The sequence below is a fragment of the Trichomycterus rosablanca genome, chromosome 4, assembly GCF_030014385.1.
Source record: "Trichomycterus rosablanca isolate fTriRos1 chromosome 4, fTriRos1.hap1, whole genome shotgun sequence".
Classification (NCBI taxonomy): domain Eukaryota; kingdom Metazoa; phylum Chordata; class Actinopteri; order Siluriformes; family Trichomycteridae; genus Trichomycterus; species Trichomycterus rosablanca.
Window position 1 is genome coordinate 38,776,536 of NC_085991.1, and position 12,554 is coordinate 38,789,089.

The window sequence follows — 12,554 nt, forward strand, 5'->3', positions numbered from 1 at the left end:
ATGTTTTTGGTTGGTGGACTATTTTCAGTTCAGCAGTGACAGTGAGGTGTTTAAAAACTCCATCAGCGCTGCTGTGTCTGATTCACTCATACCAGCACAACACACACTAACACACCACCATCATGTCAGTGTCACTGCAGTGCTGAGAATGATCCACCACCTAAATAATACCTGCTCTGTAGCGGTCCTGACCATTGAAGAACAGCATTAAAGGGGGATAACAAAGCATGCAGAGAAACAGATGGACTGCAGTCAGTAATTGTAGAACTACATGTGCTTCTATATAGTAAGTGAGGCTGATAAAATGAACAGTGAGTGTAGCAACAAGGAGGTGGTCATAATGTTATGGCTGATCAGTATATATATATATATATATATATATATATATGATACATAATAGACTGTTAAGCTACATTTGTCAGTTAGGTAAAGGTTAAAGAGAATTTATCTGGAGATCAATATTTCTGGAGAAATTGGTTTTATATAAGATGTTCATTGTCTTATGTTTATAATAATAATAATAATAATAATAATTGTAATGAACATTTTAAAGTGACAAAAAGAATCACTAAAGAAAGCCAATAATTGGAAAATGTCTGGCCAAGATGCACTACTGATACTGTTCCTGGTTACTGGTTATCTGTGTTGATATTTTGTGTGTTTTTCTCTCCCTCATACATATGCAAATCAGGGAGGATTCTGTCAACACAGAAAGTCTGTTCAAAAATGGTGGCAATATTGTGGTGCTACATATTTGATTTTCAAAACTTGAAAGATTTGATTTTCCAGAGATTGGATTTACATTATACATGGTTTAAAAACTGCTCACTGAGCCTATTTTAGGCTAGTATTGTACCAAAAATGACAAAGTAGTGACATGTACAGGATTCCAAGTCTGGTGTGTGGATCATATTAATCAGCACAGTCTAAATACATTTAGTATAAGTCATCAAAGTCGGACTTGCATTGGACAGTTAATCACAAGAGGAATAGAAAACAGATTGGTTACACACTTTTATACACTGATCCATGATTATTCTAAAAAAGAATAATGAAAAGTATAATATGATAAGATAAGAATAATAATATGAAAATATAAGTAATCTTTTTTTGTTTGTATACGTTTTTGCTGGGTATCTAATGCTCATTACTAGAGAGTCTTTTACATTGCTGTAAAGGAAGTTTGGCATACTTTTGTTAGAAAAATTGCTTTTTAATAAATACATTGGAAGACTTTCAAGCATGACTGTGTTTACCCCCCAGCATTACTTGTGGCTTCTCAGATGCCCATGTTACCCCTGCTGTTTGCACTAACACACATTTATAGCATGACACTATGATGGAAATATTCAGGATGGTCATTTTCTTTTTTGGCCTAGAGTACAAAGTATGTAGTTTCCTAAAACAATCAATCGAACAGCATACATCTTGTCTTTGCCTCAGACTTTAAATTGAATGCCTTAGATAAGCTTGTGCCAAGAGAAGGCAGCAGGGTTTCTGGATATTGGTGATAAATTACTTCCACCTGGTTTAGTGGAGAACTTGCTTTTGCATTTTAATAACGTTTTTTCTCAACTCTTAGTATTTTGCTTGTTAGGACCTTCTACTTGGTGTTCTACTGACTGTATAATAAATAAAATCCATCAGAATTAGGACAAATACTTTTATACAGCTTTGTACTTATCATTTTTAGAAATTCAGGATATTTAAACTTTAAAAGTATCATTTACTTTAAAAAGTCTTTTTGTCTTGTGATGATGGCACAACATCTGTACAGCTGAACACACAATATTTTGTTTAATTTGATAAAATTTTTGTTCTTTTTGAATTTTGTTTTGCAGTGAACTGTGAATATAACCTTTCAGGATAGACCTTGAGCTGTGCAGAATTTTTTTTTCTGGTTATCTTACAAATGAGCCGTTTGAGACAGGAAACACAGTCACCTTCCACTGTCCTGTGAAAACCACAAAACCTGCTACCAAATTTCCTGCCTGCACAGGAAATGGTGACAGCCTGAATGAGAGAATTATATCATGGCAGCTCATTTTGTAGACGAGATGGCTTCAGAAGAAGTTTAATATCAACTAGGATTAATATAAAATGATTACATGTGGATAGAATGAACATAGAGAGGAAAAATAGCATATTTTAGAAGTATACAAATTTAAAAATGTAAATATAAAACATGGTAGTTGTCAAATGTCAGCACATCCTGCTTTCTCTTTCTAAACATAGAGATTTTGGCCAGGTTTGAAATGGCACAGTAGCATACATTTTTTTATAATAAACCTGGACCCAGAGCCGCATGTAGTACACTCTCACACACATGTAACATGCACATCAATAATGTAATCAGCATCAAACTTTATTCGAGAGTTAAGGTGCCAATTTTGAAATGGAGGCTTGTTGCACTGCAGCCTCTAAACACATGATGATGTAAAGCTTGCTTGACTGTGGATATTGACACTCATGTTTCATCAACTTTTAATTGACTGGTTTTGGTGGTTTCTGGATTACACATGACCATCTGGACCGGTTACCCTGAGCATTTTGTGACTAATTGGCTTTTATTTTCCAGACCTTGGCAAATAAACCTCTTTTTTATAACTTTGTAATGGGTGCAATCAAACTAACCTTAATGACATGATAAGTAATCAGCTGTAGTAACACATTAGTAACAAGGACTTCTGAGTTAATGTTGCCAATTATAATTAAATAATAAAACTTTCTACACCATCAAATTAATGATCTATGTTGCTGTATGTTGATTTTTATACAGTAAACATGTAAAGGGCAGGAAAGTGTTAACTCGTACTACTCTACTGGATTATTAATTGAAGGTTGCTGGTTCAAACACCACCACTGCCAAATTGTCACTGTTCAGCCCCTGACTAATACTCAATTAAAAAGCGGTTTTTTTCTTTATACAAGCTCTGAAAAACATGAAGTAAGTGAATCGCCTACTCTAGACTGCCATGTAAGGGAGTGATTCACCTGTAAATAAGACAAATAATCTTAGGGCTGCTTTAAATAAATAAAAAAAAAAAAACCTTGATGAAACATGATAAATTGAATATAAATAGGGATGCATCAAATTATACTTCTTTTTCTCTTCTGTCTATTAGTACACCCAGCAAGTTTTAAACTCAGCAAGAGATAAACGGGACATGGAACAGAGACATGCTGACATCAAGAAAAAGGTATTACTGTCTCTCAAATCCATACTGCTGATGGTGCCTTATCTTTAAAATTTTTTTTTTTTTTCAAGCTTATTTACAGATGCAACACAATATGTGATCAGAAGCAGTTAGTTAATTTAGTCTTTAGGTTCTGAATGCATGTGCTATTTCTTTACTAGAAGGTCATATTTCTAAACTTAGTTATATTACATAAATATAAAAGGCTGTTTTGGTGATGTCATTAATTTTTTTTTAAACAAAACAAAAAATCTGAATTACTGTAACATGATACTCATTTTCTTGCATTAATATAGTTAAAGTTGAATTAATTTGCATAGCACTTTTATTATATGAGGAATAATAGAAATAGTAATAACCTCTCCACAATGTCATAGTAACATATGTGATGCCACAAACAGGACGAGTCTTATGATGAAATAATCTTGGACTTCAGTTCAGACGCGTCCAGTGGCATCGCCATGGAGGGCTACCTCTACAAGAGAGCCAGTAATGCCTTCAAAACATGGAGCAGGTACCACTTATTGTTCTCTCTGTCTTCTAATATTGTTTAAAATATAAATGGCTTACATTTTACACCAATTAAGGTGGTAGTTTTTACTTATTATTAAAATAATTGTCATTGTTTTGATAATATTAGTTTGAATGCAGTACCACTAGACTGTTTTTCTCAAGTGCTTGCCATTCCTCTCCGTGCTTCCTTGGCTTAAGAGGCTGTTTTTGTTTATAGCCATTGTGGACAGAGACACTCTGAATAACCATTGTTTTATTGATTGAATTAACAGTGTGTGTTTGTGTGTGTGTACTTGTTTGTGGTGCAGACGCTGGTTTTCTATTCAGAACAACCAGCTGGTCTACCAGAAAAAATTTAAAGTAAGAAGCACATATTTTTACATTTACACAGGAAGGAAGTTCTTCATTGTTTTACAGTTCTGCCCTCACATGTCATGTCTGTGTTCTAGGAACAGCCTACGGTGGTGGTAGAGGACTTGCGTCTGTGCACAGTAAAGCCCTGTGCTGATCAGGAGAGACGCTTTTGTTTCGAGGTCGTCTCGCCTTCCAAGTGAGTGTGTGTGGATGAGCCTGCTTGTTTTGCCTATGAATTATGAGAGAACAAGGTTTTTACAGAATGCAAGTATTGGTGTGTCACTGGATCTTTGTATTTTTCATGCCTTCACAGACTTATTGTGTACTTCTATTTTAAAGTACACATATGCCCTTAACAACAAAAGCATTATGTACAGACCACTGAGCCTGTAAAACATTCTGTTTGCCCTTAAATGCTTAGTTAGCTTTAAAAGTGTCATAAACCCTCTGTCCTCTATTTGCATTTTGTTACTCTTTGTCTAAATCTACCAAATACCCAATAAGTCACAGCAAAGATTCCTTTCTCCTTCTTTTGCTTGGTTGCCTTGTTTGTACCATCAGCTTTTACACAGTTGCAGCTTTTATCACATAACATAGAATAGTCCATTACAACCTGTATACTGGGTTCAAAAGGTCACAAATTTTAACCACCAGTTCTGTCATGAATGTAACCAAAGTGTAAAACATGACGTTATAATCCTAATAAACAAACAGACATTTGATTTGACAGTCAGTTATTGATTACATGCAGATGTTGATACAACTACTAGGCTACTTATATATAATATATATATATATTATATGTTATGCAGTGATAGCTCAGTGGTTAAGGTACTGGACTAATAAACAGAAGGTTGCCGGTTCAAGCCCCACCACCACCAAGTTGCCACTGTTGGGTCCCTGAGTAAGGCCCTTAACCCTCAATTGCTCATTGTGTAAGTCGCTTTGGATAAAAGTGTCCGCTAAATGCTATATATATATACAGTATATACTGTATATATAGTTAAACATTCCGGACCTTTGCTTCAAGAAATTTTCTCTAACTGGACCTCTTCAAATTTTAGTTGAAAACCCCTGGTCTAGAAGATGACCAACTCAAAACAGCAGCAATAGATGAGCGATCGTCTCTGACTTGACATCTACAAGGTGAACCAACTAGAAAGGAGTGTCCAATAGAGTGGCGAGTGAGTGGACATGGTATTTAAGAACTCTAGCAGTGCTGCTGTGTCTGATTCACTCATACCAGCACAACACACACTAACACACCACCACCATGTCAGTGTCACTGCAGTGCTGAGAATAATCCACCACCCAAATAATACCTGCTCTGTAGTCGTCCTGACCATTAATGAACATGGTGAAAGCAGGTTTAAAAAAAGTATGTAGAGAAACAGATGGACTACAGTCAGTAATTGTAGAAGTACAAAGTGCTTTATGTAGTAAGTGGAGCTGATACAATGGAGTGTAGAAACAAGGAGTTATGGCAGATCAGTGTAAAATTTTCTAGTAGGAACCAGAATTTATGGTTACATCAGCTATGGCATATCGTTCAGGCATGAAAAGTTAGATATTTTAAAATATGCATGCACTGGGCCAATCGTGTAAAATGATTAGGGTCAGTAAATTGCTGTGTAAAGCTGACATATGCATATATCACCAAACAAGGGCATTACCAGCGAAGGTTTACTGTAATTTTAACAGGGTTCAAGTATAAAATTTGCTTAAGTAGCAAATGTGTGTGTGTGTGTTTTAGGAGCTGTCTATTGCAGGCAGATTCGGAGCGACAGCAGCAAGGCTGGATGAGTGCTGTGCAAAACAGCATTGCCTCAGCATTTCAGGAGAGGAGAGCGAGCGCACACAGCCCTGTAAGTAACTTTAACATATCAAATATTTTCAGCATGCCATCATTTTATTATTTAAAACATTTTTCTCTGCGTGTGTGATCATGATTATGATGTGTGTATGTGTGTATTAGAGGGTACGCTCTAGCTCTGTGTCAGCGGGTAGCGTGAGTTTTGGTGGAGTGGAGCAGCCGAGTTCTGGTTGTAAGGCGCTGGAGGAGGTGCAGGCTATTACTGGGAACGAGTACTGCTGTGATTGTGGAGAACCCGGACCGGACTGGGCCTCCATTAACCTGGGTATAACACTCTGTATCACCTGCTCTGGAATACACAGGTAAAATCGTCACTTCTGAGTTGAAGTTAGAAGTTTGTATATACCTATAAGGGATATGATTAGCTTTAGTCTTAGATTTCAGTAATTTCAGCAACATTTCTTTTTCTGTGCCTGACTACTAAATGTTACTTCGTCTGTTTATTGTGGGATTGTCCAAAAATATGGTTGGCACAAAATATATATGCAGCAATTCACATGTATAATTTAGTTGTGTAAGTTTTCTTTTTAGTGACTATTATTGACTAAAGTTGACAAGTTGTCCATGTCAATATTTAACTTTACTGTTTGAAAAAAATACATGGAACAGCTGTCTTATGTCAAGATCATGAAAGAAATCCAAACTGCCACCTTATGATTAAGGAAATTTGTCTTTTCACCGTGGGCAGCACAGTGGCTACGTGGGTAGCATTGTCACCTCACAGCAAGAAGGTCCTGGGTTCGATCCTCAGGTGGGGCGGTCCGGGTCCTTTCTGTGTGGAGTTTGCATGTTCGCCACGTTTTTGCATGGGTTTCCTCCGGGAGCTCCGGTTTCCTCCCACAGTCCAAAAACATGCCGTCAGGTTAATTGGAGACACTGAATTGCCCTATAGGTGAATGGGTGTGTGTGTGTGTGTGTGCCCTGCGATGGACTGGCGCCCCGTCCAGGGTGATACCTTGTGCCCACTGGGATAGGCTGGCCCCCCGTGACCCTGATTGGATAAGCAGTTAAGAAAGTGAGTGAGTGTCTTTTCACCAAAGTCAACTAGACAATGAATTAGAAGCTGCTGGGACATGGGTAAAATATGTATAACCCTGTTTATATATGTACAAAGAAGCTTGCATCTTTAGTCACTCAATAACAAACAATGAATTAGAAGACAATGCCAACAAATAAAATAACATTTACTCCATCAAATTGATAATCTAAGTTAGTGTATGCATGTTTTGACCCAGCAGATCACCAATACGTTTACACTAATGGAAAAAAACTGTTTTCTGTCTCTGTAGGAGTCTGGGTGTCCACTTTTCTAAGGTACGCTCTCTAACGCTGGACTCCTGGGAGCCTGAACTTGTCAAAGTAAGAACACACACACACACATCTTTTTTTCTTTTTCTGTTCCTTATTTTTCTTGGGGCATCTGAAACTTCATGAAAGAACACAGTAAAAGTGTTTACATGCTTTCTAATTATATGATTATTTAAAACCTGTAAATGGCATTGTGCGACAACACAAAATGAATGAAAGCGTTGTGTAATGTGTAAACATTTCAATAGTGCCTACATTTGAACTCTATGCTCTGGTTATTCTGGGCATTGAAGTCTCTCTTCTATGAATTCTATTTATTTATTTATTAGGATTTTAATGTTTTACACACTTTGGTTACATTCATGACAGGACAGGGAGTTGCAAGATTTATCAGTTTGAATCTTTAATGTTAAACACAGTCATGGACAATTTTGTATCTTTAATTCACCTCACTTGCATGACTTTGGACTGTGGGAGAAAATCGGAGGTCCCGGAGGAAACCCTCACAGACATGGGGAGAACATGCAAACTCCACACAGAAAGGACCCAGACCGCTCCACCTGAGAATCAAACCCAGGACCTTTTTGCTGTGAGGCGACAGTGCTACTCACCGAGCCACCCTGCCGCCCACAAAAATGATAAAACAGATGCATCAATCAGTCAAAAATACCAGTATACAGGCCACTCTGGTGGCGCAGCGGTAAAAACACACGCTAGTGCACCAGAGCTGGGATTTGCGTATACATCGTATCAAATCTCAGCTCTGCCTTCCGGCTGGGCTGAGCAGCCACATGAACATTGATTGGCCTGTTCTTTATATAGGGGTGGGGTATTAAGCCAGATAGGGACTCCTCGTAACTGATGCACTACGACCTCTGCTGGCTGATTGATGGCGCCTGCGCAGAGGCGGGGAAAAAGTGTGTCAGGGTGTGTCTCTCCGTAAACTAGGCTGATTCGCGTATATGCACTCACCTAATGTGGGTGACAAAATGCATACGGCTGCTGCCCACGTGTCGGAGGGGGCATGGGTTAGCTTCGTTCTACTCAAATGAGAGGAGGGGTCGGCATTAGTGCAGAGCAAGCGTGACGCAATCGCACTAAAAAGTTGGGAGAAAAAGGGAAGAAAATGCATAAACTATATATATATATATATATATATATATATATATATATATATACAGTGTATCACAAAAGTGAGTACACCCCTCACATTTCTGCAGATATTTAAGTATATCTTTTCATGGGACAACACTGACAAAATGACACTTTGACACAATGAAAAGTAGTCTGTGTGCAGCTTATATAATAGTGTAAATTTATTCTTCCCTCAAAATAACTCAATATACAGCCATTAATGTCTAAACCACCGGCAACAAAAGTGAGTACACCCCTTAGTGAAAGTTCCTGAAGTGTCAATATTTTGTGTGGCCACCATTATTTCCCAGAACTGCCTTAACTCTCCTGGGCATGGAGTTTACCAGAGCTTCACAGGTTGCCACTGGAATGCTTTTCCACTCCTCCATGACGACATCACGGAGCTGGCGGACATTCGAGACTTTGCGCTCCTCCACCTTCCGCTTGAGGATGCCCCAAAGATGTTCTATTGGGTTTAGGTCTGGAGACATGCTTGGCCAGTCCATCACCTTTACCCTCAGCCTTTTCAATAAAGCAGTGGTCGTCTTAGAGGTGTGTTTGGGGTAGGGCTGGGCGATATATCGAGATTTTATAATATATCGATATATTTTCATACGCGATATAAGATAAGACAATATTGCTTATATCGATATAGATGTTGCGTTCCAGTTAGATCCGACAGTTCGTCTTTCTCTTCTCCCAGTTAGTCTCTGCGCATGTTCACCTTGCCCCGCCCCTCTCTCCCTCACTGAACACAACTCGCCCCTCCCCACCGCTTCACCAGTAAGTCCTGCAGGCAGCGATAGCATGGAGACGGATAAAGACATGACAGAAGCTATCGAGGAGGAGCTGCTTACTAAAAAGAATAATAATGGCTCAATTATTTGGAGATGGTTCGGATTCAAAGTGTCAGATGAGCAGCAGAATAATGTATTCTGTAGAGAAAGCCGAAAACAAGTCCAGACAAAATCTTCCAGCTCCGTGTACCTTTGGTCATTCGTTTTTTACTTCAAATCCCAAAGTTGAAAAACAAGAAAACGAGTCGTTATTCGTTTCAAAAACCAATATAAACATACAAGCGCATGCACGGGCTGACATGCACGTTAGTTTATACTGGAGGATATCCCGACGTCCGAGACTCATTTATTTATTTATCTTCTATTATAGTATTTCTTGTTCTCGGCCAATAAACATCCAAAAATTAATAAAATTGCATGAACTAACTCTGCAGTAAACAAGGAGCAAACAGCAATTAAACAACAAATAAAGCTGTTAAATAATAATAAAGTGCATTAAGCAGAACGCTGATTAAAATGCATTAAATGTTGTAATAGTTACACAGTAACATGAATGATTAGTTCTGCCTGGATTACAGAACTGAGTTCTATACGGTAAAAAAAAATATTAATGTAAATGTTAGTGTTGTGACGACTGATGTAAAACAATGTATAAAGTCCAAACATGTGAGGGGGAACACTACTTTTAATGTCACACAAGCTCAGTGCAAAACACGCAAGCTCACACAAGCGCAGCCGGAAACGGTCAATTTCAGATATCTTCCCTACACACTCGCTCCCTGCGCCCTATAGTACACTTAACATTCTTAAAGGGCCAGACAATATATTTGTAATTCACATTACACGACAGGTGAGACGTTAAAAAACAAACTTTTTCTTACAATAGTTTTTTTTTTTTTTAAGTAAAAATAGTTCTTGTGTGAAGCTTCCCAGCATGAATATTAATAAAAGTGCCTGTAAAAAATTTGGAACATGTAGCTTTGTCTCAGAAGTGTCTTGTTGTTATTACCTTATGGGATGAAAAAATATCGAGATATATATCGTATATCGCCATTCAGCAAAAAAATATCGAGATATAATTTTTGATCCATATCGCCCAGCCCTAGTTTGGGGTCATTATCATGCTGGAACACTGCCCTGCGACCCAGTTTCCGGAGGGAGGGGATCATGCTCTGCTTCAGTATTTCACAGTACATATTGGAGTTCATGTGTCCCTCAATGAAATGTAACTCCCCAACACCTGCTGCACTCATGCAGCCCCAGACCATGGCATTCCCACCACCATGCTTGACTGTAGGCATGACACACTTATCTTTGTACTCCTCACCTGATTGCCGCCACACATGCTTGAGACCATCTGAACCAAACAAATTAATCTTGGTCTCATCAGACCATAGGACATGGTTCCAGTAATCCATGTTCTTTGTTGACATGTCTTCAGCAAACTGTTTGGATGTGACGCTGAGCACGTGCACTCAGCTTCTTTGGACGACCAACGCGAGGTCTGTTCTGAGTGGACCCTGCTCTTTTAAAACGCTGGATGATCTTGGCCACTGTGCTGCAGCTCAGTTTCAGGGTGTTGGCAATCTTCTTGTAGCCTTGGCCATCTTCATGTAGCGCAACAATTCGTCTTTTAAGATCCTCAGAGAGTTCTTTGCCATGAGGTGCCATGTTGGAACTTTCAGTGACCAGTATGAGAGAGTGTGAGAGCTGTACTACTAAATTGAACACACCTGCTCCCTATGCACACCTGAGACCTAGTAACACTAACAAATCACATGACATTTTGGAGGGAAAATGACAAGCAGTGCTCAATTTCGACATTTAGGGGTGTAGTCTCTTAGGGGTGTACTCACTTTTGTTGCCGGTGGTTTAGACATTAATGGCTGTATATCGAGTTATTTTGAGGGAAGAATAAATTTACACTGTTATATAAGCTGCACACAGACTACTTTTCATTGTGTCAAAGTGTCATTTTGTCAGTGTTGTCCCATGAAAAGATATACTTAAATATCTGCAGAAATGTGAGGGGTGTACTCACTTTTGTGATACACTGTATATATATATATATATATATATATATATATATATATATATATATATATATATATATATATATATATATATATATATATATATATATATATATATATATATATATATATATATATATATACAGTGTATCACAAAAGTGAGTACACCCCTCACATTTCTGCAAATATTTCATTATATCTTTTCATGGGACAACACTATAGACATGAAACTTGGATATAACTTAAGAGTAGTCAGTGTACAACTTGTATAGCAGTGTAGATTTACTGTCTTCTGAAAATAACTCAACACACAGCCATTAATGTCTAAATGGCTGGCAACATAAGTGAGTACACCCAACAGTGAACATGTCCAAATTGTGCCCAAAGTGTCGATATTTTGTGTGACCACCATTATTATCCAGCACTGCCTTAACCCTCCTGGGCATGGAATTCACCAGAGCTGCACAGGTTGCTACTGGAATCCTTTTCCACTCCTCCATGATGACATCACGGAGCTGGTGGATGTTAGACACCTTGAACTCCTCCACCTTCCACTTGAGGATGCGCCACAGGTGCTCAATTGGGTTTAGTCCATCACCTTTACCTTCAGCTTCCTCAGCAAGGCAGTTGTCATCTTGGAGGTTGTGTTTGGGGTCGTTATCCTGTTGGAAAACTGCCATGAGGCCCAGTTTTCGAAGGGAGGGGATCATGCTCTGTTTCAGAATGTCACAGTACATGTTGGAATTCATGTTTCCCTCAATGAACTGCAGCTCCCCAGTGCCAGCAACACTCATGCAGCCCAAGACCATGATGCTACCACCACCATGCTTGACTGTAGGCAAGATACAGTTGTCTTGGTACTTCTCACCAGGGTGCCGCCACACATGCTGGACACCATCTGAGCCAAACAAGTTAATCTTAGTCTCGTCAGACCACAGGGCATTCCAGTAATCCATGTTCTTGGACTGCTTGTCTTCAGCAAACTGTTTGCGGGCTTTCTTGTGTGTCAGCTTCCTTCTGGGATGACGACCATGCAGACCGAGTTGATGCAGTGTGCGGCGTATGGTCTGAGCACTGACAGGCTGACCTCCCACGTCTTCAACCTCTGCAGCAATGCTGGCAGCACTCATGTGTCTATTTTTTAAAGCCAACCTCTGGATATGATGCCGAACACGTGGACTCAACTTCTTTGGTCGACCCTGGCGAAGCCTGTTCCGAGTGGAACCTGTCCTGGAAAACCGCTGTATGACCTTGGCCACCATGCTGTAGCTCAGTTTCAGGGTGTTAGCAATCTTCTTATAGCCCAGGCCATCTTTGTGGAGAGCAACAATTCTATTTCTCACAT

At 39.0% G+C, this 12,554-nt stretch overlaps 1 protein-coding gene across 3 annotated transcripts in view; it reads left to right on the forward strand.

Annotated features, from left to right (window-relative positions):
* Positions 1 to 12,554, forward strand: part of acap1 (ArfGAP with coiled-coil, ankyrin repeat and PH domains 1) — a 44,054-nt gene that overhangs the window by 18,788 nt on the left and 12,712 nt on the right. For all 3 annotated transcript variants that reach the window (XM_062994269.1, XM_062994270.1, XM_062994271.1), the window contains 7 exons: positions 3,126 to 3,200; positions 3,599 to 3,711; positions 4,019 to 4,070; positions 4,160 to 4,260; positions 5,818 to 5,929; positions 6,040 to 6,239; positions 7,227 to 7,296. In XM_062994269.1, coding sequence (XP_062850339.1) covers positions 3,126 to 3,200; positions 3,599 to 3,711; positions 4,019 to 4,070; positions 4,160 to 4,260; positions 5,818 to 5,929; positions 6,040 to 6,239; positions 7,227 to 7,296 — 723 coding nt within the window. The remainder of the gene's footprint in view (positions 1 to 3,125; positions 3,201 to 3,598; positions 3,712 to 4,018; positions 4,071 to 4,159; positions 4,261 to 5,817; positions 5,930 to 6,039; positions 6,240 to 7,226; positions 7,297 to 12,554) is intronic.